The 27,969-nt window shown below is 50.1% G+C and overlaps 1 protein-coding gene across 1 annotated transcript; it reads right to left on the reverse strand.

Annotated features, from left to right (window-relative positions):
• On the reverse strand, positions 1-27,697 carry PABPC1L (poly(A) binding protein cytoplasmic 1 like). The gene is made up of 14 exons (XM_084775324.1): positions 27,441-27,697; positions 25,430-25,623; positions 20,971-21,086; positions 19,036-19,175; positions 18,599-18,693; positions 15,825-15,962; positions 13,409-13,504; positions 7,899-8,147; positions 6,982-7,072; positions 5,879-5,995; positions 3,742-3,848; positions 2,859-2,952; positions 927-1,061; positions 1-563 (listed from the first exon to the last, which is right to left on the reverse strand). Exons 1-14 carry the CDS (start codon positions 27,634-27,636, stop codon positions 499-501), a joined length of 1,833 nt encoding a protein of 610 aa, XP_084631450.1. The 5' UTR covers positions 27,637-27,697; the 3' UTR covers positions 1-498.
• Positions 27,698-27,969: the final 272 nt, after the last annotated feature.

Raw genomic sequence — 27,969 nt, forward strand, 5'->3', positions numbered from 1 at the left:
TCATTACACATCCAAAGCTCAAGAACAGAGAAATAAGTTAAGAGTTCTTAAGAGTTCTTATAAACACAGCCTTAGAACCAAGAGCAGAAATGCTGTAATTGGCAGTCAGGGGAGTGAGGATTCCATTTTCAATGAGGGAAAGAAAAAACAAAACAAAAAAAACAAAACAAAACAAAAAACAAAAACACTGTTCCCGAAGTATGGAAGGCACCCAGTATTCAGTTTAGAAGGTGGACCGACCCACAGCAGACCAGGCCTTTGGATGGGCAGAACCCTGAGGCAGCTGGCAGGGCAGCTGGCACGAGAACACACTCCAGCCGCTGTGTATGTCTCCGATAACTTGCTCAGCTTCCCCGGACTCCTTGGTGCTTCAGACAAAGCCGTGAGCACATCACAGTGAGCTTTTTAACGCCGGCCTCCGCTGGGTTCTATCCAGTCCCAGGGGAGCAGCTCAGCTGCTCTGTCGTGGGTCCCTCCACCCCCAGCCAGCCACCGTGTTCAGTTCTTTGAGCCTTCTGCTGACTCCAGGTCCCGATGTGCCTGCAGTACCGCCACTGCCTCTCCTACCTGTGGGGCACAAGACAGAGGGGCTTAGTGCAGCTGCCCCAGTAAGGCCCCAGAAGAGCCGTGACTTCGTCACTTGCATAATAAATGAGTCATGGAGCCCTCGTGCCCTGCCCCTCATAAGATCCCAGCCCCGTGGCCACCTTCTCAAAATAGAGGTGAGACTATCTGCAGGACGTAACTGTACTGACCGAACACAGCCACTTCTACTGAAGCATTAGTGGGGAGCCGCACAGAGCTCGTCTGTGGAGGGACTAGAGTCGTGAACTCAACTAAGATCCAGCAGACTGATAACGTCGGCCGCCCTAACGTATCTAGGACAGCCCTTGTTCTTTGCTGTGCTGCTGCTACCCGGTCTCCACCTGCCTTGGCATGGAGGGACTCTGGGGATTCCAGCAAGAACAGAAGCTCCAGGCTGTCCATCTCCAGCAGCATGCCCGTGATCTTGCCAGTCAGTGGGGCGCAGGCATCGTGGATGAGGGAGTAGAGACGCTCCCCTGTGTAGAACAACCTGATGACTTATGCACACGCCTGCCTCGGAACCCAGCATCCTGGGAGTGGCACGGAGCGGAGCAGCGAGGCTGTCCGGGATGCTTTCCTAGAGCCTGTCACCCCCAAGCTAGGTCATTTAACCTACCTGGAAACTTCTCTTTCCAACTCTATAAAAGCAGGCAGAGCAACCCCTGCCCTGGAAGACAATCTGAAGGGTCAGCTTGAATAGTATGTGTGAAGGGATCTGCAGCAAAGTCACTTGAGTTTCAAGATTCCGTTTGCTGGTTTTTGTGAAAAGTGGTTTTGACTGGACACGCTGAAATGCTCAGACAGGATGTAATGCTCAACTTGAGACTTGGAGGGGGGGAGGCAAACACACAGGATAAATGGACCTTCCACCCTGTACTTCCAGCAGGACAACCTAGTTTTGGTGTCTGGCCATCTTGACCATGCATGGAGAAACACTGCAGGATGGGGGAATGTTTGAGTGGAAGTAGAAAGGTCTTCCCGTAAAGAAGTGACAACGTTTATAGGTGACAGCCAATGGACCCTACATTAGGCATATGTAATTTTCTTCCATATTAAGGAGGGGCACAAAGTGGCAAAACCTAGTAAGTAACCTAAAGAAACGATGGAGCGGGCTGGAGAGATGGCTCAGAGGTTAAGAGCACTCGCTGCTCTTCCTGAGGTCCTGAGTTCAATTCCCAGCAACCACATGGTGGCCCAGGACCATCTATAATGTGATCTACTGCCCTCTTCTGGCCTGCAGGTGTATGTGCAGGCAGAGCACTGTGTACATAATAATTAATAAATAAACTTTAAAAAAGAAAGAAAGAAACCATGGAGCAATGGCAATGAGGGCCTTTAGTGAGGAGGATTGAGATCTGTGTGATTTGCTCATTTGTTCTGACATTAGTAGTATCTCTGTGTGTGCGTGCGTGCGTGCGTGTATGTGTGTGTGCGTGCGTGTGTGCGTGCGTGTTGTGTGTATGTGTGTGTACACCCATGTGTGTGTGCAGGGAGCCCAGCAGAGGACATTAGGTGCCCTGCTCTACCACTCTCCACCTTTATCCCTGGAGACAATGTTTCTCTCACTGACCCTGAAGCTGGCTGTTTAGCTAGGCTGGTTGGCCAACAAGTTCCTGCCGTCTTCCTACCTCCACCCCCCGACTCTGGGGTGAGTGAAGGCACAATCAGCCGTGACCAGCTTTTCTGTGGGTGCTCAGGATTCAAACTCAAGTCCTCAAGCTTACACAGGAAGCACCCTTACCTACTGAACCATCTTCCCAGACCCCACTAATGCTGTCTGTTACCAGGGCCTGTCAGAAACTCTGGGGCTGGAGACCAACTGCACTCGGAGCTCAGAGGCCAGAGGCGGCCACCTGTATTTTCCCAGCAACAGTTATTTCCCGCCTCCCACAGTGGGCACCAGGAGACAGACAAAATTTGATCTGAGCTTCCCCATGGTAGAAGAGACGTGAAGACACTTAATAACCACCTGGACCACCCAGTAGAAACGCAGGGGCATCTCCTACACTGCTTCTTGGCCTTGATCCCACATCCAGGTATCTCCCACCTAAAGTCAGAGTCAGATGGCAAGCTGGAAAATCCTAGGGAGCACCATCCCACTAGCATTTTAAGACAAAAGGACGAAGGCCTACTTAGAAAGAGGTAGCTACCTAGTATCCCAATGACAAAACAAGACTTTGTCCCCAAGTCTGTCCCCTCTCAAGGTGTTCCCGGCAGGCTAGCCAGCTCTCAGGCCTCCAACCTGCCCCAGTGTAGGAGAGCCAGCCACTCACCAATCATCTGCTTTTGCTCATGCAGGGGCGCGGCAGCCAGCATGGACACAGTCAGAGGCTGATGGCCAGGCACATAGACAGCCGATTCCTGGACCTGTGCATGGTGCCAGGAACACAGTCCTTAACCACATGCATGGGGAAGGCCTCACACACTTACCCCATCGAGTGAACACAAGCATCCAGGGAAGGCTCTGGAAGGGAAGCAACGTCTACACAGTCAGGTGGGGGCAGAGAGTCCCTAACAAGGGCATGGACTGGAAGACAAAGTTATGCTATGAACCAGGGAAGGCCCTCCAGAAACACACTGTCAAATGAAAGCCACACTTTACCAATCACTTTGCATCTGATAAAGCACTTTTCTCAGCAAGCTTTATGGACACAGCAGCAGCGCACATACATCTTAGCAGCGTGTGTGTGTGTGTGTGTGTGTGTGTGTGTGTGTGTGTGCGCGCGCGTGCGTGCGTGTGTGCGTGCGTGTGTGCGATCATGTGCATGTGTGTGCTTTTCTTGATTCCCCTTGAATTCTTGAACCTTCTCCAGCCTCCCAACTACTGGCCTATCAGGTGTGCACCTCCATAGCCCTCTTAATCTTGCTAACTTTGAGTTATTATTACAGTTACTTTGTACTATTGGTAAAGAGCTTGCTAAAAGCACTGTTGCTATTTAAAGACTATTGTTCATTATGCAAGAAATCATTTAAATAAGACATACTGAAAAACATGTTTCAATAATATCAACTTTGAAACTTTTGTGGGGGCAGGAGATGTATAGCCTTTTGTTGAATTTTAATTAACATTTTCAGTCTTATTTTGAAGTTTAATCTCACTTTAGCCAAAGTTACGAGCCACTATACCAGGAGCTGACAGTGAGCAGGCAGCCTTACCCCATGAGTATTGTGTACAGCTGAGGATCCTCTGTGTGGCAAGACAGGCTGGCCTGGAATAGAGCATCCATCCCCACCTGGCCCTGTAGTTTGGGTACCAATGTTGGCTGTAAAAAAAAAATAATAATATAATAATAAGCAGTTTTATTATGGTTTTAAATGGCCACCTAAAATATATATATAGCAAATTTTGGTGAAGAAGTAAAGAAATTGGCACACTTGTGTGCTACTGACAGGAATGTCAGGGATGCATCAACTGTAGAAATATAATATGAGGGTTCCTCAAAAAAAAAATGAAGTACAAAGCCAATATATCCAACAATCTTTGTTCTGGATATGTATTCAAAAGAATTATACGCAAGGCTGGGTGGTGGTGGCGCACGCCTTTAATCCCAGCACTTGGGAGGCAGAGGCAGGCGGATCGCTGTGAATTCGAGGCCAACCTGGGCTACAAAGCGAGTCTAGGACAGCCAAGGCTAACACAGAGAAACCCTGTCTCAACCCCCCCCCAAAAAAGACTTACAAGCAAGGTCTCAAGGAGATATTTGCAAACCCGTGTTCACAGTAGCAATAGCCAGGTATAAGAATGCACAGGTGGAAGCAGTCTGTGTGTTCATCAACAGATGAATGCAGAACAAACACATACAGAATCTACATATGCAGGCAACTGCAACATGCTAGAACATCGCTGAATCTTGAGGACACCAGGCTAAGTGACAGCTAGTCACAAAGGACTGACAGTCTGATTCCACTTAGGTGAAGCAACCATACTCAAATTCATAAGGACAATTGGTTTTCAGCTTGATGGCTAAGATCAAGCACAAATTCAGAGACAAAAAAATAGAATGGTGGTTTTTTTTCCCCGCCTGGGGGTCAGAAAGGATGAAATGAAAAATAATGGCTAATGGGAATTAGGGGTTTTTTGGGTTTTGTTTGGTTTGGTTTGATTGGGTTGTTGTTGTTGGGTGGTTGTTGTTGTTTTGGTTTTGCAGACTTAAAAACAGCAAAGTTCCCACTGTTCTGGCAAGGCACCAGGCTTCCCTTCTCAGCACCCACATGGCAAAGCACAACTGTCTGTAACTCCAGCTCCGGAGGATCTAACACCCTCTTCTGCCTTTTGTGGGCACTGTGTGCATGTGGGGCAGAGACATGCGAGTAGGCAGACACTCATGCACATAAAAACAAACTTTTACAAAGGGTAAAGTGGTAAATCTGATGTTGTGTGTATTTTACCACAGCTGGAAAATACAATGAGCCTGGAAGTTGAAACCTGCAAGAAGGTAAGGCCAAAGGCTTCATCTGCCTCATTTATACAGAATCCCCTAGGAATCCCCAGTGTTGAACACAGGGCCAGCAGAGAAATGCGAGGGTACTGGCCCCCAGATGTGCTTATCTTAATCCCACAGCAGCTTCAATACTTGTTGCGATTGAACCCCTTCCATTTGTGAACTCATCAATCCTTACAACCAAATGGGCATACTACTTTTTCTTTCTTTCTTTCTTTCTTTCTTTTTTTTTTTTTGAGACAGGGTTTCTCTGTGTAGCCTTGGCTGTCCTGGACTCATTTTGTAGACCAGGCTGGCCTCGAACTCAGCGATCAGCCTGCCTCTGCCTCCCGGAGTGTTGGGGTTACAGACATGTGCCACCACACCCCACTTGGACATACTACTTTTATCCCTATTTTAAAGATTAAGCCAGTAGAGATAGGCATCAGCAAGGGTCACAAAGTGACACCCAAGGAAGAGCTGGATGCCAAGCTAACATTTATGTTATAGACAGCCTCCAAAACTGGTCTGGCTTGCTAAGAAAGCAAGGTCACTAGGAAACCTGGTCTAAACTCCCTCCACTGTCAAGCCCAGTGTTAAGACTTGGCTTCACTCTCCCCACACCTGGCCTGAGACAGGTTTTCTCTGTGTAGCCTTGGCTGTCCTGGACTCGCTTTGTAGGCCAGGCTGGCCTCGAACTCACAGAGATCCACTTGCCTCTGCCTCCCAAGTGCTGGGATTAAACACACCTGGCATGTTGATGCTATTTTTAAAATAAACTAGTTTGTTTTGTTTTTTTGAGACAAGGTTTCTTTGCGGAGTCCCGGCTGTCCTGGAACTAGCTCTGTAGGCCTGGCCTTGGTCACACTCACCCACTCTCTGCGCGTGAGGCACCTGATGGGAGGCCTGCCTGGCTCCACTGAGATGAACACAGGAGTGCTGCGTCGAGCTTAGAGGCTGGACCACGGAGGCAACTGGAGAGCAGGTAGCTTACAGCACAGAGAAAAACAAAAAGAGGTTTTGGGTAATAATCTAAGTGACATACCATGCCCCGAAGTTCCCAGAGCTAATAAACTAGAAACTCGCAGTAGAGAGAGAGAAGGAGAGAGAGAGAGAGAGAGAGAGTCAATTTACCTAAGCCAGAACTCTAGCACGGGTGTGTAGACAATGCTGCAATGACAAGACCAGCTCATGTCTCCCCAGGCCCTGAAATTCTCAGGTACCATATTTTTTGGATCATAAGATGCACCTGACCGTAAGACACACCCAGTTTTTAGAGAAGTAAAACAATAAAAACAGCAATTGGACCATGAGGTGCACCCTAATTCTCCCCCCATCTCCACTTTTGGGGGGAAAAGTGCATCTTATGGTCCAAAAAATATGGTACCCTAATCATTCACTGTAGTCCCATGAGAACACAGTGCTTCGCTCTGAGAAAGGCCATTTGCCAGCAATTTATCCTGAAGAGTTTGTTTCATTTTTTTCCTCTGCTCTGCAAGAATTTTCAGCCTCAAATCAGAGAAGCCTTGGGCTGGAGAGATGGCTCAGAGGTTAAGGACACTGACTGTTCCTCCAGAGGTCCTGAGTTCAATTCCCAGCAACCACATGGTGGCTCACAACCATCTCTAATAAGATCTGATGCCCTCTTCTGACCTGCAGGTGTTAATGCAGGTAGAACACTGTACACATAATAATAAATAAATAAATAATTTTTTAAAAAATCAGAGAAGCCTCTGGAGACAGCCAATAATGGCCCCACTGTGTGTCTGTGCCAGGGTTGCCACAGCGCTTGCCGCTTCCGGAAAATTCCATGTAGTCCCAAGTTTGGAGAGGCGAAACAGGCTCTGAGAAGGAGGGTAACCAGTTCTACAAAATGCAAAGCCCTGCCTGACCCACAGTTACACACTAGCTCTTCCCTTGAGCTCTCCTTCCTCCCCACAAGCCCGGCTGGAGGTGGAAGGGCTGGGTCACTTACACGAAGGTCCACGCGGCTGGGCCGTCCACCTGGGATCGGGTTGTATTGGAGCTATAGAGCCAGAACCATAGTACATAGCCTGTGCTGTAGACTGTGGGAGAAGAGGACCCAGGGTGAGGGGGTTTGCATCTTCTCGGCGACCACACTATGCCCTGCAGGAGGCAGCTCAGGCCTCCGTGCAGGCTCCATCAGGATCTCTTCTATCTCTAAACCCCTCAGAGCAAGATCTCAGATTTGTTTCAGCCACTGTTCCTTCCTCTAGCCCAACGACCTAGACAGAGTACATCATTTCACTTAGTACCAGCTCAAGCGATTGCTAAAGGATGCTACCAAGCCAGCGGTCTTCAGTCACACAGGTCTTTCTACTGCTCTGAGCCCTACGAGGTCGTTCTCGCCGGCACGCTCCTCGGAACACACACAGCCAGGGGCTGTTGGGGGAAACGATACAAGAACTATGACTGTTTAGGGTAGCTGATGGGTTCTGGCATAACTGAGAAGGACAACAGATACAGTAAAGAAATTCAGGATCCAATACTTCCTGCAAGGCCTTCCCAAACTCATTTATAAAGACAAGATAGCATGCTACGCCCCTTTCAAAGGTGGGGGGGGGGGCGGTGAGGAATTAAGGGGTTGGGACAGCTTGCCCAAGGTGTTTTGTTTTTAAATCTTTATTTACGTATTTATTTAATGTATACGAGTGCTCTGCCTGCATGTACACTTGCATGCCAGAAGAGGCCATGTATATAGACGGTTGTGAGCCGCCAGGTGGTTACTGGGAATTAAACTCGGGACCTCTGGACGAGCAGCCAGTGCTCTTGGCCGCTGAGCCATCTCCCCAGCTCCCACTCAAGGCGTTTTCAACAGAACCTCTATTTGTGAGGTTCTGTCCCGCTGCAGGAGCTGTGGCACACCGTTACCTGGGGTACAGCAGGTAGCAAATAGCTGGTAGGCTGCTGGAAGGAGCTCAAGACAGGGCGAGAGAGGCGCCGCCTATACTGGTTCGTCAAGATGGCCTTCCGCTCCTCTTTGCGCTGGGCCAGGGCCACGTACAGTGGCTTGGTGCCCACGATGCGCCCGTTCATCTCCGTCACGGCCTTCGTTGCCTCTTCTGGAGAGGAGAAGCACACAAAGCCAAAGCCCTTGCTATGGCTACTCTCTGTCATCACCTAAAAGACAAGAGAAGGGTCGCTGCGAACCGGAAACAGGACGGGCAGGCTAGACAGACACTTCTGTTTACCCAGAACGCCCTGGGACACACTGTGATAAGGGGACAAACCATGCACCCCTCATTTCCTGAGGCCTACTGTGTGAGGCCACACACTTCACTAGCCTTTGTGGCTCACACCCAGCCTCCTGATTGAGGAGGGCACCGTGGCTACCCCTCTACTGGAGAAAACGGGTGACTCGAGAGTGACTTGTCCAAGGCCACCTACCTGGTGGCTCAAGCACAAACCAGGACTCAAAAGACAAGTCTGGTGAGTTCTAATCTTCCTCAAGGCGTGAGGCCGGAGGCTTCAGAGGTTTGCAACAGATTTTCTCAGCTCCCCCTCAACAACAACAACAACAAAATAGAAAAGCAGAGATGGCTGTGTGTCTCGAGCCCACTCTTCCCTCACTACTGTTGACTCGGCTACTGCCAGCTCCTGTCAACTAAAGGGCCGCTGTCCCAGCTTCAGGCTTTGCTCTGATCGCAGCTTTTTGATCGCCCTCTGGCCTGGAGAGATGGCTCAGCGGCTAACAGCACAGGCTGTTCTTTCAGAGGTCCTGAGTTCAATTCCCAGCAACCACATGGTGGCTCATAGCCATCTGTAATTAGATCTGGTGGCCTCTTCTGGTGTGCAGGCACACATGCAGACAGAGCACTGTATATATAATAAATAAATAAATAAATAAATAAATAAATCTTAAAAAAAAACACACACACAAAAAAACTAATCATCTTCATCTCTCCCCAGATCAGACACAAGATGCGTTCCTAACCCTTTTCTGGCTTGAAGCACAAGAGCCCATTTAACCCACTACTCCAGTGGGAGTTCGAGCTGTGACACAGCGACTCTCAAGCTGCCACCCCTCTGGGCTGTAGACCTGAAGGGTGGGACACTGATAGAGCTGTGCATAAGTGTCTTTATTGTCGTCAGGTACAGAGATGCTCAGCCAGAAAGTAAACTAATGCCGATCTCAATGTGCTATTCCTCCTCGCCGTTGTGGCGGATCTTAGCCGCATCAACAGTACAGCGCCTAGGGCTGCCGCTTTAGGATTTTGACAGATTTCAATACACCTGTCTTTCTGATAATGCTATGAATTTTATTATTTGCATTTAAAAATATTCTTAGAAGGAGTCCACAGGCTCATCAGACTGGATGTCATAGTGTGTGTGTGTGTGTGTGTGTGTGTGTGTGTGTGTGTGTTGTGTGCACACTGCAGAATATTGGCCATCTTGTTCTATCACTCTCCACCTGATTCCCTTGAGACAGAATCTCGCCATCCCTGAAGCGAGGCTGGCTGGCAGCCAGCAAGGCCCTGCCGTCTTCCTGTCTCTACCCAACACAGCACTCAGGTTACAGGCTCACCCATGAGTAGAGTTAGGTTTTCACATAGGTACTGGAGATTTGAACTGGGTCTTCCCACTTGTACAGCAAGCACTCTTACACACTGAGTCATCTTCCAACCCAAGGACCAGAAGTCTTGGTGCAAAAATATTGCTAAGAACTTCCATTAACAGGGTTTTTTTTGTGTGTTTTGTTTTTGTTTTTGTTGTTTTGGTTTGTTTGTTTGTTTGTTTGTTTTTTCAAGACAGGGTTTCTCTGTGTTACCTTGGCTGTCCTGGACTCACTTTGTAGATCAGGCTGGCCTCGAACTCACAGCGATCCACCTGTCTCTGTCTCCCAAGTGCTGGGATTACAGGCATGAACCACCACGCCCGGCTTAGCAGATAGGTTTTGTTTGTTTGTTTGGTTTGGTTTTTGGTTTTTCAAGACAAGGTTTCACTGTGAAGCCTTGGCTGTCCTGTAAACGAGGCTGGCCTCGAACTCAGAAATCCACCTGCCTCTGCCTCCTGAGTGCTGGGATCAAAGGTGTACATCACCACCATATGGCTTTATTAGTCTCTTAAAACAAAAAACAACAAACCAACAAACAAACAAAACTGCCTTGTGGGAGGTGGTGGCACATGTCTTTAATCCCAGCACTCAGGAGGCAGAGGCAAGTGAATCTCTCTTGAGTTCAAGGCCAGCCTGGTCTACAGAGTGAGTTCCAGGACTGCCAGGGCTGTACAGAGAAACTTGTCTTGAATACATATAGATATTTAGATAAATCCTCATTATACAATGCCCTCCTGGCCCTCTACCCTATCTCCTCATAGTGGACACACAGCACATAGCATCACACCCAGCACATAGCACCACACACAGCACATAGCACCACACACACAGCACATAGCATCACACACACAGCACATAGCATCACACACAGCACAGGGCACCACACACACAGCACATAGCACCACACACAGCACATAGCACCACACACAGCACATAGCACCACACACACAGCACATAGCACCACACACAGCACATAGCACCACACACAGCACATAGCACCACACACAGCACATAGCACCACACACAGCACATAGCACCACACACACAGCACATAGCACCACACACGGCACATAGCACCACACACACAGCACATAGCACCACACACAGCACATAGCATTGCACACAGCACGTAGCACCACACACACAGCACATAGCACCACACACAGCACATAGCACCACACACGGCACATAGCACCACACACATGGCACATAGCACTGCACACAGCACCCCTGCAGACAGCCCAGCACCATCACACACAGTGCTGCACATGCCATTGTACCACCACGCACACAGCACTACACACACCACCACACCACCACACACCACATACATAGTACCACACACAGCACATAGCATCACACATACCACTGCATCACTACACAGAGAATCTCACACAGCACTGTACCACCACACCCCTGCACATAGCATTGTACACAGCACCACTGCACACAGTACCACACCATACAGCACCCAGCGCCACACTCTGTTCTTAGGCGAGAACTCAGGTCCTCATGCTAGCAAGGCAAGCACTTGAGCACTCCCCAGACCCAACCTCCCATCTCACACTAGTGATGCACCTGACCTTATCACTAGATCTTCAAGTCCTCAGAGGCGTGGACGGCAGCTTACTAATTTGTATATACTTCCCACAGAGCCTGGCATGAAATAATGAATTGTGGGCCGTCTTACTGTCCCCAGGGCTGCCTTTATATAGTCCAACGTCCCTGGGGCTGCAGAGATGGCTCAGCAGGTCAAGGCACTTGCTGCCAAGCCTGATGACCTGAGTTAGAGTCCTTGGTCCCATACAGTGGAAGGAGAGGCCAGCTCACACAGGTTGACCTCACGGACACAGTCCATGCTGTCCTTACATCTTGTGAATGAGACATGGGCTCTAAGCCTGGTTCACGGTCACAGAACTGCTGAGTAGAATGGCCATTTGTCACATCCTAGGTGCTTCCCAAGATTGGGCACACAGCGAGGACTCAACAAATGGGGAAGAGAGGGTGACAAGAGGTGAGTAAACCGAGGCCTAGACATAGGATGCATCTCTGGAATCTGGCATACAGTAGGTATCCATGGAGGTTTGTTGAGGAAAACAAGGTTACAGTGCACCAAGCCCAGCTCTATGACTAGATTGTATGTTTATTTTCTTCCTATCTAACCCAGCAAGGCTGCCGATGGATCTCAAAAGGCATCAACCAGAAACAGAAAGAGGGACCCAACCCGAAGGCCCTGGAAGCCAGGTGAGAAGCTGGGGGTTATGCAGGGGTGAGAAGCTGGGGGTTATGCAGGGGTGAGAAGCTGGGGGTTATGCAGGGGTGAGAAGCTGAGGGTATGCAGGGGTGAGAAGCTGGGGGTTATGCAGGGGTGAGAAGCTGAGGGTATGCAGGGGTGAGAAGCTGAGGGTTATGCAGGGGTGAGAAGCTGGGGGTTATGCAGGGGTGAGAAACTGGGGGTTATGTAGGGGTGAGAAGCTGAGGGTATGCAGGGGTGAGAAGCTGAGGGTATGCAGGGGTGAGAAGCTGAGGGTATGCAGGGGTGAGAAGCTGAGGGTATGCAGGGGTGAGAAGCTGAGGGTTATGCAGGGGTGAGAAGCTGGGGGTTATGCAGGGGTGAGAAGCTGAGGGTATGCAGGGGTGAGAAGCTGAGGGTATGCAGGGGTGAGAAGCTGAGGGTATGCAGGGGTGAGAAGCTGAGGGTATGCAGGGGTGAGAAGCTGAGGGTTATGCAGGGGTGAGAAGCTGGGGGTTATGCAGGGGTGAGAAGCTGAGGGTATGCAGGGGTGAGAAGCTGAGGGTATGCAGGGGTGAGAAGCTGAGGGTATGCAGGGGTGAGAAGCTGAGGGTATGCAGGGGTGAGAAGCTGAGGGTATGCAGGGGTGAGAAGCTGAGGGTATGCAGGGGTGAGAAGCTGAGGGTATGCAGGGGTGAGAAGCTGAGGGTGTGCAGGGGTGAGAAGCTGGGGGTTATGCAGGGGTGAGAAGCTGAGGGTATGCAGGGGTGAGAAGCTGAGGGTATGCAGGGGTGAGAAGCTGAGGGTATGCAGGGGTGAGAAGCTGAGGGTATGCAGGGGTGAGAAGCTGAGGGTATGCAGGGGTGAGAAGCTGAGGGTATGCAGGGGTGAGAAGCTGGGGGTGTGCAGGGGTGAGAAGCTGGGGGTTATGTAGGGGTGAGAAGCTGGGGGTTATGCAGGGGTGAGAAGCTGAGGGTATGCAGGGGTGAGAAGCTGGGGGTTATGCAGGGGTGAGAAGCTGAGGGTTATGCAGGGGTGAGAAGCTGGGGGTTATGCAGGGGTGAGAAGCTGAGGGTATGCAGGGGTGAGAAGCTGAGGGCTATGCAGGGGTGAGAAGCTGAGGGTTATGCAGGGGTGAGAAGCTGGGGGTTATGCAGGGGTGAGAAGCTGAGGGTTATGCAGGGGTGAGAAACTGGGGGTTATGTAGGGGTGAGAAGCTGAGGGTATGCAGGGGTGAGAAGCTGAGGGTATGCAGGGGTGAGAAGCTGAGGGTATGCAGGGGTGAGAAGCTGGGGGTGTGCAGGGGTGAGAAGCTGGGGGTTATGCAGGGGTGAGAAGCTGGGGGTTATGCAGGGGTGAGAAGCTGGGGGTTATGCAGGGGTGAGAAGCTGGGGGTTATGCAGGGGTGAGAAGCTGAGGGTATGCAGGGGTGAGAAGCTGGGGGTGTGCAGGGGTGAGAAGCTGGGGGTTATGCAGGGGTGAGAAGCTAGGAGTGTGCAGGGGGGAGAGTCTGAGGGTTGTGGATGGGTGAGAGACTAGGGGTATGGGGCGGCATGAAGGGAAGGAGCCCTCTAGGAGGGCCGCACCCCTCACCTTAGCACTGGTGATCACTCCATAGGTAGAGAAAACTTCCCTCAGCCTCTCATCGTTAATGGAGTCATCCAGGTTCTTCACATAAAGGTTCACACCCTGAAAAGAAGGGATACTGCTCAGTGTCCCTCCCACCCCCCACCCCCAGCCCCAGACAGCCAGAGGGACATGCAGAGCTCAGCCTCATGCAGTCCCCAGCTGCTGCAGGTCACGTGACATCTAAGGCTCACAACCGCCCCTCACACCCCTGCACAGATCTTAGCTTCCTGTTTCACACAGGAGGGCCACGGAGGAAGCTCTCAGCCCCGCAGCAGGCTGAGACTCTCCGGACAGCTGGCTGGAACAGCTGTAGGCAGAACTCCTGACAAGCCCATGCTGCTTTAGTCACAGAGTATAGGGTAGCTGCCGCTTCGCCATCTGGCCGCTGACGTATTATCTTACATGATGCAAGACACCACGCCAAGCCCTTTGATGTATCAACCCTGCGATAAGGAAACTTTAATCCTCAGCTTAGAGAGACGCCAGCACAACCTTTTGTCCCAGTCCCCTGTCGTGTGGACTGCGCTGCCCACCACAGGACACTGGCCAGCGTCCCTGCCTCCCAACTGTGACTCCTGAACGTTCTAGGCAATCTCAAGTGTCCCTCCAGTGGGAAGAAAGCTGTTTCTCACGGAGGACCATTACGTATGTATACACGTACATGAGAGTAAGTATACATATGGTACACATGCATACACATCATGTACATGCTCCATAACATCTAAAACTTTGCTTTTTTGTTTTTCAAGACAGGGTTTCTCTGTGTAGCTTTGGCTGTCCTGGACTTGCTTTTGTAGACCAAGCTGGCTTCGAACTCACAGAGATGACCTGCCTTTGCCTCCCGAGCGCTAGGATTAAAGGCATGTGCCACCACGCCCAGCTCAAAATCTAAAACTTTTATTAAAAAAAAAAAAAAAGCCGGGCGTGATAGCACACGCCTTTAATCCCAGCAGTCGGGAGGCAGAGGCAGGCGGCTTGCTGTGAGTTCCAGGCCAGCCTGGTCTACAAAGTGAGTCCAGGACAGCCAAGGCTACACAGAGAAACCCTGTCTCGAAAAAAAAAAATTAGAGGAGTTCATCTCCATAACACTACATTGTGCTTATCTACACTATTTTTTTTTCTTTTTGGGGGGAAGGGTTTGGTTTTTCGAGACAGGGTTCTCTGTGTAGCCCTGACTATCCTAGACTCTCATTGTAAACCACGCTGGCCTTGAACTCACAGAGATTCATCTGCCTCTACCTCCTGGGTGCTGGGATTACAGGAGTGCACCCCCATGCCTGGCTCCACTAATTTTTAATGGACCTAAGTTTTAAGTAGTTACCTTGCAGGTTGTGGTAGCTCATGACTGTAAGCCCAGCATTCGGGAGAGAGAGACAGGAGGATCACGGCCAGCCTGGTCTACATTGTGAGTCCCAGGTGAACCAGAACTATCTATGAGTGAGACTCTGTCTCAAAAATGGTGACAAGGAAGGTGGAGAGCTGACTGGGCAGTTAAGAGCACATGCTGCTCTCGCAGAGGACCCTGAGCCCGTATGATGGCCGGCAACCATGTATAACTCAGGTTCCAGAGGATCTGGTGGCCTCTTCTGACTTCCATAGGTAGCAGGCGTGTCCACACTGTTCTACACACATTCATGCAAACACTCAGACACAGAAAATAGATAAATCCTTAAAAAAAAAAAATCGGCAGCTAGCTCACTGTAATTCTTTGTGTGTGTACACTCATCGAGGCCAGAGGTTGGCCTTGGGTGTCTTCCTCAATCACTCCTTGGTTTTTGAGACTGACCCTCTTCACCAGCAGCCGAGGACCACCAGTTAGGCTAAGCCTGTAGGCAGCAAGCCCCAGGGATCGACCTGTCTCTTCCAGTGTTTGTATTAAATTCTGTGCTGCCATACTCAGCTTTTATGTGGGTACTGGGGTGGGGGGGGGATAGTGGGGAGTGTGGGTAGCAAGGGTCAAACACTTTGCTGTCTGAGCCACAGCTTTAAGGTGATTTTAATGACTAAATTACATTCCAGCTTCTGGATGTAGCACATCTGGCTTAGTTATTCTCAACCTAAAGCAGGGCGTCCTCCAGAGGCATTTAGAAACACACAGGGCGCTTTTGCTGTACATCGCTGAAGGATGCAGTTGGTATCGGACACACAAAGGATTATTCTGACTAAAGTAGATAGCATTCCAGCCAGCCCCTTGTTGGTTCAGCCACTTCTCGTCCGTCACCAGCCAGGCAGGGAAGCCTACCACAGTGCTCACCTGGCTCCTGCCCCGAGCCATCTCTCTAGTAGTAGGGTGGCTATAAGAAGGACACATTTGGAGTCCTCCCTCCAGGAGCAGCCGCCCACTCTGAGACAGCCCGGCCTCCAGGAGGCCCGGCCTCACCTGGTAGCGGCTCTGCCTCTCCTGCTTCATCTGCTCGAACCTGCGCTTCAGCTCGCTCTGCCGCTCTGCCCGCTTCTGGGCCCGACCTACATACAGCTGCTGCCCGCTCACCTCCTTCCCGTTCATGTGGTCCACAGCCTGGAGAGGAGGAGTGCGCACGGTCAACTCTCTGGTCGTGGCCTCCCACCCTGCCTCCCGGGCCACAGGAGGCTTCTTCCTACACCCAGGCTGGCCTTCCTGGTGGATAATAATGAATGCCAGGAAAAGGCCTCTTACAGGGCAACCACTTTTTTTTTTAAAGATACGGCACAAAACTCTACCGTAAATTGTGGATTTTAAATTTCTGACTCAGGTTTCCTTTAAAAAGAAAAAGAAAAACAAAACCAGAATAGAAGCCTATGTGGTGACAACATGGCTGTAACCCCTAGCATTGGGCCAGAGGAAGGCAGTGAGGACAAGGCTAGTTGGGTGTACTCCCTGACAAGGCCAGCTGGGGCTATAAGCCGAGACTCTGTCTCATCCAAAAAGAAAATAAAAACAAAACCCGCCGGGCGGTGGTGACGCACACCTTTAATCCCAGCACTCGGGAGGCTGTGAGTTCGAGGACAGCCTGGTCTACAAAGTGAGTCCAGGACAGCCAAGGCTACACAGAGAAACCCTGTCTCAGAAAAACAAAACAAAGCAAAACAAAAACAAAAACAAAAAGAAAAAAGAAAAACAAAACACAAACAGAAACCTCAAAATTAATGCTTTTTTCCTATTTAAATTTTAAAGACTTTTCAAGTGTGTGTAGATGTGCATTATCTGAGTGGGGCGGCGAGCACTCATGTGCAGTGCCCAAAGTGTCGAGAAGACAATATCAGACCCCTGAGAGCTGGAGTTACACGGGGTTGTGAGTCTCCTAACGTGGGTGATGAAAACTAAACTTGGATCCTCTGGAGAAGAAGTCTGTGCTCCTAACTCCTGAGCCATCTCCCTAGTTCCAAGTACTTAAATGTACATTACACTGAAAGAAGCCAATCAGTACAAGATGTGTCCCATCTACTGGTCCCAGTTACATCCTGGAAAAGGCAGAACAATGAGGCTGACAAGAAGCACAGTCAGGATTGGGAGGCTGGAGTATTGGGAAGGATGGGCTGAGCCCAGGTTTTAGAGGGGTGAAAATACTCTGTCAAATACGGTAATGGTGGATGCATACACTTCTATATTTGTCCAAGCCCAGAGGGTGAACACCACCAAGAACGAACCCTAGTGTAGACTGGAGATTCTCAGTTGACGATGGTGTTTGTGTCAAAAGTGTCATCGGTGTGGTGACAAATGTGCCACTCTGGTGGGGGTGCTGATAATGGGGGAGGCTGTGTGTGTAAAAGGTGTGTGGACTATCTAGGCCACTGACTCAGTTTTGGTGTGAACTTTACACAGCTCTAGAAGGTCTGTTACAAAATAAGTGATCACACCGGGCTAAGTTGAACAAAGCAACAAACATCATTCTTGAAAAATGACGTGAGAATCACTATCCCTCGTGCTATCGTTTACAATACAGAACAATTTTTTGTTTTTCTTGGGTTTTTTTTTTTCAATTATCTATTTGTATGCATACAGTGCTCTGCCTGCATGTACACCTGCAAGCCAGAAGAGGGCATCAGATCACACTATAGATGGTTGTGAGCCACCATGTGGTTGCTGGGAATTGAACTCAGGACCTCTGGAAGAACAGCCAGTGCTCTTACCCCCTGAGTCATCTCTCCAGCCCCGCAGAACAATTATTTTTCCTAATCATGAGGGCATTCTTAAAGATTTTTAGAAACATTTGCACTTCAATCCTGATTTTTATTTTCTCTCCTCCTTTCTTCTTTTTTATTTTTATTTTATGTTATTGTGTGTGGGGGTGGGGGAAGGTTTCTCTGTAGCCTTGGCTGTCCTAGAACTCACTAACCTGCCTCTGCCTCCTGAGTGCTGAAATTAAAGGGGGTGTGTGCCACTACCACCCACCTTTCTCTCTCTTTAAAAATCTTCTTAAAATTTTAAAGTTATTTTGTTATTATACGTGCGTAAGTGTTTGTATTTGTGTCTCTATACTATGTGTGTGCCTGGTACGCATGGAGGCCAGAAGAGGGTGTCAGATGCCCTGGAACTGGGGTTATAGACGGTTGAGAGCTACTGTGTGAGAGCTGGGAATTGAACCTGCGTCCTCCGTAAGAGTCGCCAGTGCTCTTAACCACTCTGCCGTCTCTTAGCCTCCTCAACCTTTCACATTACGTTACAACACATTTTAAAGGCTTACTGCATGTGTATGGTGTGCATCTGTGTGTGAGTATGCCATTTGTGGCTAGGCACATAAAACCATGCATCTCCTGCCAGGACAGTGCAATTGACTTGGAGAACCGAATTCCCATCGGTTGATCCACAGAAAGCAGCGGAAGTCAGACTCAAGTGCACGCTGAGCCAGTGCTTGGGATTTTTCACTGGTATGGAAAGAAATCTTGGAAGGGGAACTGGTTTCCAAAGAGGTCAGCTAGTAGTAAATATTTACACACAGTGATGATGACTTTTGCTTCCCTGCCTAAATGTTCAATTTTTTTTTTTTTTTGAACTTCAAGGTCTAGAAGCCAACAAGGAAAGATAGAGCATCTTTATCCTTGCATCAGGTCTTGCATGCTGGGCCAGGGGGAGGGTGTTTTCTTGCCCTCTGCTGTAGGCACACTGCCCATCTTCTGGCTTTCCAGCCCTGGCTTTGTGCCTCTTTCCTGGATCAGAGCCATGGAGGCACCTACCTTCTGGGCTTCCTCATGCTTCTCAAAATTGACAAAGCCGAAGCCCCGGGACTTGCCATTGATGTCTCTCATCACCTTCACACTCTGCGTCTTTCCTAGGAAGGACCAAACTGGCTTAGCAGGGAGTCAGTGGGGGGAAGGGCCAGCACTTTCCCTTCTTTCTTTCTTTCTTTCTTTCTTTCTTTTTTTTTTTCTGAAACAGGGTTTCTCTGTGTAGCCTTGGCTGTCCTGGACTCACTCTGTAGACAAGGCTGGCCTCAAATTCACAACAATCCCTCTGCCTCTGCCTCCCAAATGCTGGGATTAAAGCCACCACACCCAGCTCCCTTCTTTCTTATGTAAGTCCCCAGGAAGACCCAGGGAAGCCCTCCTCCCTCCTACACAGGCAAGGAAGAAGAGCAACAGTGTGCCCCTCCTCCTTTGAGGAACATGCCCACCGAACTGGGAGAAGAGGTCCTGGAGGCCTTGCTCATCCGTGTCCACGTGCAGATTCTTCACATAGATGTTGGTGAACCCTAGGGCCCAAGCCCCCAGCTCTGCCTCCCGCTTCTGTCGAGACTTGAAGTGGCCTACGAAGCTGCAGACACATCAACAGGGTAGAAACCACCTGGGTCATCACCTCCCCATCCTAGCCTGGGCCCACCCGGCAGCCCTGGCCACGTGGACTGATGGTTGGTTAATCCTTCAGCTTCCTATGGTGTGGCTGGAAACTCCGGCAGGGCCGTGAACGGACTCAGTCCAAAGCCTGGTTGTTTTCAGTAGGCAAGAAGCTTACTCTAGAATTCAACTCTCGTGTGCGGCTGTAAGGACTTTACTCTAGTGACGACACAGTCACACAGAATAAATGCTGGAGACTAGGCAGCTGAGAGCACTAGAAAGAAGAGCACGAGTTTGCACTCAGACACAAGCCTGGATCCTCTCTGCCGTTGCCTAGCTGTGGGATCCTAAGTGAGCTACTGACCCTCTCTGAGCCTCTCGGGGTTCATTCTTATAAGTCCGGGGTCCAAATCACACTTTCGGGGCTCTGTTTATCCCTTTAACAGTATGGAGAGTACCAGGGAGGCAAGGCGAGCTAATCAGACAAGGTCAGTGCCAGGGTCACTGGTGGGGACCGGGAGGTAGCCTGACATTTAAATGCGTTGGTTATAAAATCTGGAGCTTTAGCGCTGAGCATATAGCTCAGTGATTGAGTGCTTACCTAGCGTATATGAGGCCCTAGTTCAGTTCCAAGTATAGGCGAAAAGGAAAGGGAAAAAAATTCTAGAATTTTCAAGTTCACATAAACACATCTAAGAATCATTTTTGGGAGAAGGGAAGGAGGTAGAGAGGAGGGAGGTGGAGGACGGGAGGGAGGGAAGAAGGAGGGAGAGAGAACGAGAATCTTGCTATGTTGTCCAGGATTCCCTGAAACTCCTCCTGCCTCCGCCTCCCGGGAAGCTGGGACCACAGACACATTCTACTGCCCTTGGCTGAAAAGAATCCTTAATTAAGAAACAAATGCTAGGCATGCAAAAGGCAGGAGCAACACCAAGAGCTGAACGGCAAGCAACAGCGGTGAACACACAGACATGTTTGTGAATAACACCTGCAAACCCAGGAAATCTCAGGGGGAAAAAAAAAGGCAACAAGACCAGAACACAGGACCCTCCCCAGAGAAAACCCGTAGCACAGAACTCAGTGCTTCTGGCAACTCGAAGTTGCCTCTCCAGTCAGGGCAGCTAGCGTAATTTTAATTTTAGTCCTTGGGAGGTGGAGGCAGGAGGATGGAGAGTTCGAGACCATCCTCAACTACATAGTTTGAGACCCTGTCTCAAAAAGAAAAAGAAAAGAGGAAAAAAAAACCCATAAAAAAGTTGTCTTCCCTCCACAGCGCCGGCCAGGTGGCTGAGCCATCAGATGGGCAGATTCCAAATGTAGGAAGGAACAGCCCCAAACAGGTTCTCTCTAGATCTGCAGCACAATTTTCCCATCTGTGAAGTGGGGTGATCCCAAACTTGGGCAGGCAAGACGTGTGCCTGCTTTCCCATCACCCCCAGATCCCATGGGACAGCAGTACACAAGACCAAGGAAAGAAACTGCAGCTGTACAGACCGAAAAACAGACGAAACCATCAAGGCCATCAACAGTTTGGCCATTAGCTATTTCCTCTAGAACTCTCGCCCCTTGCTCAGAAGAATTCATAGACACCTATCAACCCCAATTTTACACAAGGAAAGAGTCCCCGAGAGGCCGAGCAACTCACCTGAGGTTACACTCCAAAGAGGCTCTCTGCCGCAGCACCTGGTGCCCACTAGATAGCCGCAGTAGCAACATTCCTGACCCCACAGTTCTGCCCCCTCAGCCTCTACTCTCCCCCGGACCTGGGAACTCACACTTTTCGGTCATTCAGCAACATCCCATTCATGGTGTTGATGGCCTTCTGGGCAGCCTCGTGGGTCTCAAAATGCACAAAGCCGAAGCCTCGCGATCCATGTTCATTATATACTACCTGAGTCGCAGGGAGGAAGGACAGGAGAGACCACCCAATGGGGACTTCAGGGAGAAAAAGAGGACACAGTGGTAATAATGACAGTACATGAATGTTCTTTGGTGAGTGTAAAAGACAATTTTATGCAGAGGCTGGAGTGGAGCTCAGTGACGGGGGTGGAGCTCAGTGACAGGGAGGAGCTCAATGATGGGGGTGGAGCTCAGTGATAGGGGTGGAGCTCCGTGATGGGGTGGAGCTCCGTGATGGGGTGGAGCTCCCTGATGGGGTGGAGCTCAGTGATGGCCTTTGCTAAGAGGTGCTAAACCTTGGGTTTCATCTGGGGGGCGAGGATGGGGAGGGACTGAGCCTTAACCTCACAACAGCCCCAGTTTAGAATTGAAATAGAGGTTTAGAGAGACAGCTTCACTCGCTGGAGATGACAGCCTCAGGAGGAGTGGACTTGAGACCTCAACCCCCACTGCTGTGCCCTGATTCTGACTGAAGAAACTGTGATACTGTAAAAACGTCCAGGGGAGGCTGGTTCTAGAAGCTGTTAGGTGCGGTAGGTGATGAGGCTCACAGTTATTTGAAACATATAACTAAGGGTCAGGCAGAACTCAAGCCCGTTGGGGTTAAAGTGGGATCTACAAATAGGAAGTTTTGAAACACACACACACACACACACACACACACACACACACACACCTGTTTTAGTTATCTTGTGGTTGTTTTTTTTGGGGGGAGGGAAGGGATGATAGGATCTTGTTTTGTAGCCCACATTGGCTTCAAACTTGACATCCTCCTGCCTCAATTTCACAAGTGCTAGGATTACAAGCGTGTGCAACCGTGCCCACCTCACAAAACTATTGACGATGAACATTCTTGGGGACCGAGGCTGGAAAGAACAGAGACTTATTTTTTAGTTTCTTCTCTTCTATATTGAGTTTTACCAATCCATATATTATTCCAACAACAAACCCACTTTAATTTTATAACAGAACGTTCTGTGCCTGTTCTGTAGTGTGTCTGACTCACACTGAAAGGGCAGGAGTGGAGGAAAACAAGAAAAAACAAAACAAAACAAAAAACTCAAAAACAAACAAACAAGAAACTTTGTTCATAACTCTTGGTGAACTTGAATTAAGCGTTTGACCCCATTTCTAAGGTGACCATGATCCCGGTTATCACAGAAACACCACCTAGCTCAGCTCAGTGCACTGTCCACCACTCCATCCATTCCCACATCAATTGCTGGAATGTTCTTCCTAAAACTGGAATTGTGACTAGGTCTCTTTAGCCTCCAGTGGCTTCAGCCATGCATAGGAGTCATCAACTTGGCATGTAGAAGCTCCTCTGATGAACGCTGCACAGCAAACCCTGCATCTAAACCCTTGCCCGTGGAGTTGGGATGGCTCTGTGGCTAAGAGCACTTGCTCTTGCAGAGGACGGGGATTTAATTCCCTATCGGAGAGCTCACATCTGCATGTAACTCCAGTTCCAGGGGATCCAGCACCCTCTTCTGGCCTCCAGGGGTACTGCTTGCATACAGTGCACACAGAGGCAAGCAGACACAGACACATAAACATAAATAAATACAATTCTCATACCCATTACACACTCCTCTGCCTCTCCACCCCCAAGCAGGGTCTTTCCACTTTCAGTTCAAGGTCGGCCCTTTCGCACACAGCCATGTTGAGTGCCCTCCCCACCAAATCTGGGTCCATCACCAACTAAAGATATATACTTGTCATCTTACATATTCCAGGTAATTCTCAACTTCTGAGACCCAGTGGGAAAATTAGAGTAAATGACTGGTCCAAGTCAATCACTCAGTAGCAATTTCATAATGATTATGTTCATTTAGACACTTCACGTCCCAGGTACCTTTTCATAGATGGCACAGATAACTCAGTCCATCTGCCCACACGCTAGGAAGGAAGCCCTACCACTGCTTCTTTTAGAGGCAGCCAAAGGAGGTACAGGGTAATGAACTGCCATGACATGGTACACAGGAGCTGAAGGCATTTGATCTTGGGATTATCTGGCCTCGAGCGTCCTCTTTCTGGCTCAATATATTATGTTGCCTTACTGCTACATAGCTGGCTTTGCACTTAGGTGGCCTGACTCAGCTCACGTGATTGTCCCAAAGTCCCACAGAAATCTTTCTAGACTGACCTAATGGCTCCTTCCTTTCTGGGCTTCTGACTCCATGAAAACCCCAGTCCTCTCCCCAGGCCCAATTTCCAGTTAGTCCCACAAATCCTACCAACTCTGGCCAAGCTCCATGGAGTGGAGGCAGGGACCACATTGTAAGCCTTGTTCCTAACCAAGCCACGACAGGGCTTCCTTAGGCCCACAAGGACTTGCCTGGGTCACACTAAGCTTGCGAGCCAGTCTTTAGTGGTCCAGAGGACTCAAGGCCTGAAGAAACGGGCAAGACATACTTCCCTGTTCCATTTGCTTCAGTTAGCCTGGAAAACTACTGGTTCAATGACTCTAAAGCCAGCCACAGCACTGCGCAGCAGGAATGCCGGCACTCCAGGAGACTGTGAGGCAGGAGGGCTGCTTTGAGTTTGAGGGTAGCAGAAATACACAGTAGCCATAGTAGCCAGAGTAACTCAAGGCCAGCCTAGACTATGTAACACTTTGTCTCAAAACAAAAACAAAAACAAAAGTGAAACAACGAAAAACCCCCACAGGATCAAACCCAAAGCTTTTAATGTTAACCCTGCATAGATCCACTGCACTGTAGTGCAGACAAGCGATCTTACAGCCCCAAACCTCTGTGGCTGCAAGCAAAATTTTGGAATCGTCCTGGTGACCCCTTAAGGCGTGGTAGGGAGGAATCCAGAGTGGCTACAGAGACAGACAACCAAGAACACAGAAAGACAATCTGCTGACAGTATGTAAGAACTTATCCCACAGATAAATCTTCCTCCTATCGGTCTTCAAAGCAAGGAGCTGCCCTGTGTCTCTGTTAGTACAGTGTGTACTCAGGTGTCAATCGGCTCCTTTTGTTTTATTTGTTTATTTGTTTGGTTTTTTGTTTTGTTTATCGAGACAGGGCTTCTCTGTGCAGGCTTGGCTGTCCTGGACTTGCTTTGTAGACCACACTGACCTTGAGCCTCTGCCTCCTTGAGTGCTGGGATTACAGGCATGCACCACCACACCCCAGCTCAGCCCGTTCCTTTGGGTGGCAGAGACAGGCCCTATGCACAGGGAAAGTGGGGAGGGCCCAGCTGAAAGCTGAGGAACTGTAGCTGGCCCAAATCAGTGCTCAGGAAAGACTCAAACCCAGAGATCATGGCACCTCTGCTTTTGCCCCTCTAGAGACCGCAGGGGACCTGACTGGCCATCCTCAGTAACATCTGGGGCACAACAGCAGGCTTTAGCCCTCTACTCAGCACACACTGACCTGCTGGTAGGCCTCTAGTCCTGCACAGCCTCCTACATAAGGTCAGAGAACTAATCAAACCGTAATAATCCATTTGGTACTTAGTGCATACTATGATGGAGGGAAATTCAGTGTTCCCACGGATGCAGAAAACTGAACACAAAGAGACTCGGAGACACAGCAGTGACTAAGAGTAATATCGTCACTCTGGTGGACTTTATGTTCTAGTATAAGAATTATCTTAAAAAAAAAACAAGACGTGGTGGGGCTGGGCGTGATGCTCAGTGGTAGAGTGGGTTTCATCTCCAGCATCGAGGGAAAGCCAGAGCAAGATGTGTTTGCTGACTGCTCCAACGCTCCCAATCAACAGCGCTGTCATAACTACACACTTCAGTCTGTTTTGATGTTTTTTTGTGGTTAAGTATCTCCTCACTTGAATGTGGATTGGCCTGCGACTTGAGTATGAGTTAAGGGGTCCTGACTCAGAGTTGAAGTTTCAGGTAGCCCGATGAACCTCTCTGTCTCCTAAGGCGTGCCACAGCTGTGAGGAAGACCCGGGCTAGCCTGTAGAACACAGACAACCATGCAGAGGAAAGCCCAGATGTTCTGCCTGACAGCTGGCCAGGCCCACGCGGGCCTCCTGAGCGTTCACTCCAGGCTCAGGTAGAATGTGAGAGAACTCAGCCAAGGTCAGAAATGCAAGCCAGCCACTGAGCTCAATGCAAATCACCAATTCAGAATTATAAACTAAATACACAGTCGGGTTGACAGCCCTGAGCTAGGGCAATTACACCGTGGGCTGGCTACTGGATGTAAGGGTGACCTCTACTGGGCCTAGGAAGATAAAACTATGAATAGCTACTGGCCACGGGCCGGCTGAATCCAAACCCCGTGAAGTGAGGTGCTGCTGCCCTCCCTTTTCCACAAAGGTATCTGACATCAAGTGACTCTCCCAGAGGGGCACACCCACCTTAGAAGAGAGGATGCTCCCGAAGGTGGAGAAGGTGTCATAGAGGGCTTTGTTGTCAATGGAGTTCTCCAAGTTTTTGATAAAGATGTTGCCCATACCAGACTTTCGAAGCCCTGGGTCTCGGTGGGACCACATGATGCGGATAGGCTGGCCTTTGATCATCTCAAAGTTCATCGTGTCCAGTGCCCGCTCCGCTGAAGAGGAAGCAAGGAGAGAAAGGGGCAAGTCAGGTGACATTTGTGACCCTGAATCTTCAACTGCTTACTAGGGGCAAGGAAAGGAGAGCCATAGTCTGGCTCTCACTTGAGATAAGAGCCTGGGAGATTCGGGTGGATAAAGCTGAGGGAATTGTTGTCCGTGGCACTCCTCACACATTGCAGGAAGTTCAACTCTCAGCAAGCAGCATGGGGCCCCCATTGTACAGTTGGGGAGACTGAGGCTTGGAGAGGCACAGCCAGTCCCTTCTAGCCTTGAATGCATTGTGTGGGTGAGCATGTAAAGGGAGGGGAGTTGAACCCCGCCCTCACCAGTCTCTCATCCCCACCTGTGAAGTGAGGAGGTGAGGATGCTACCTCCCTTCCCACACCTAACTGAGACAATGCTACCTACTGCCGGGCTCTCAGGCAGGTTAGAAAGCAAAGCATGCAGCCAATGAGTGGTGCTTGGGTTTAGTACTATGCAGGGAATAGGTATTTGGTAAAACGGCAGCATGTCCGGAACCAGTGGTCTCTGCCCTCCATCCTTCTAATTTGTCAGCCCGTTCCTTACAGATCACGCGCTGCCTGCCTCAGAGGCACAGAAGAGGTGAATGGCACCCAGGGAAGCAAGCCACAGAAGTTTGCACTTTGTGCCCAGTGCTAACAGACCCAGTCAGGAGCAAAACGCTCTACAGTTCAGCTCTCCCATCTATGCACTGGGCCCTGATGGTCAGGCCATGATTCAGTCAGGAGCTCTGCAGAGAGGCACAGGCAGAAGTGGGGTGTAGTTGAGGGAGAAACATCTTGGATTCAGGGAACCTCCCAACTCATCCATGAGGCCTAAACTACTTCATTTTGAGACAGGATCTCAAGATGTAGCTCAGGACGTCCTCAAATTCATGTTCCTGCAGTGGCTTCCCCAAGAGCTGGGGGAGGCCAATTCTTGCTTACATTTCTGCAGTGGCTTATACGCTGCCTCAGAAGCAGACATCCGGTGTCCCGAATGGTGCCTCACCCTCTGGTTCCTCGTTCTTCATGCTACCGAGAAACAAGCCTTGGCCTCGCCAAGGGTGGTCCTGCCTAGTGGCATAGCTCCAGCAAAGCCACAGCTCTTAACCTTAGTCTTCCATTCTCAGCAGACAGCTCCTAATCAATCCGCTCCCCCTGACAGTGGCGGCAAAGCCTACAGGAGGCAGCTCTTCCGGAATCAGAAAGGTGAGGCACCTGGTGTAGACCCCACGTCAGGCTACGCTGGAGGGCAGGAAGGCAAGGCTTCCCCACTCTCCACCTGCAAGGCTTTGGGCCACTTCCTCCAGCTGCTTTCAATCGCTTTCTCCCATAACCACCCTTGAAGGGAGGCGGAACCCCAGTTTTCCTCCCACACAGGCAACTGAGCTCAGAGTGGTCGAGCCACTTGCCCAACGTCACACAGACGCTGGGTTCCTTAACCAGGTCTGCTTAACCCCCAAAGCCAATTCGGTAACAACCAGCAATGCCCCTGCAGTCATCACCAAGTCTCCCTTCGGTGACTGAATGCCTGCCTCCCTGTCTCTGGGCCTCTTTTTCCTAACTGGGATAAAGAAGATAGAAACACAGGCTGCGCAATCTTCCCCAGCTACGATCTGTAAAACAAAATACCCGCAATTAGTTACAGGCCCATTTCTACCTAAAAGACAGAAAAATCACTATGACTGAGCTAATATAGAAGCTCATTAGAAATATAACTTTCCAGTTCAGGATCGTAGTTATAAAAAAAGGGAATTATTTTGCCCAAGGATGTTCAAAGCGAGGTTTTACTCCTCTCTGGGGCTCACCATCAGCAGGCTGCTGGAAGTTGATGTAGGCATAACCCAGAGAGCGCCGGGTGGCCACATCCCGACACACGCGGATGGACAGAATAGTGCCGAGGGGGGAGAACATCTCATAGAGCATGGCTTCAGTCACGTCGGGGTGCAGATCGCCCACATAGAGCGAGGAGAGCGAGCAGGCCTGGCCGCCGGCGGCGTCCATGGTGTACAGGGTACTCAGAAGCTGGTCAGCAAACAGCCCCAGCTCACAGGGCACCGGGGCCTGACAATCGTGGTGGTGGCCTCAGCGGGGCTCTGCCAGTAGTCCTGCCTGTCTGCCTGCCTGCATCAGCCCCCTTGCCTTTACGGGGCCTGCAAGCCAATCCCGGCTCCCAGTCCCACCCACCTGGGAGTCCTCAGGCTGGGAAAAGCACAGGTGGCCGGCATCTCCCACCTTTCATAGGAGGAAGGCCCACAGGCCAGTGAGGCCTGGAGCAGAGCTGCCAAGGCGAATCATAGATGGAGTCCTTTAGAAGAAGCAGGGGGGCAAGTTCGA

The sequence above is a fragment of the Acomys minous genome (genome assembly GCF_964271855.1).
Source record: "Acomys minous genome assembly, chromosome: 3".
Taxonomy (NCBI): Eukaryota; Metazoa; Chordata; class Mammalia; order Rodentia; family Muridae; genus Acomys; species Acomys minous.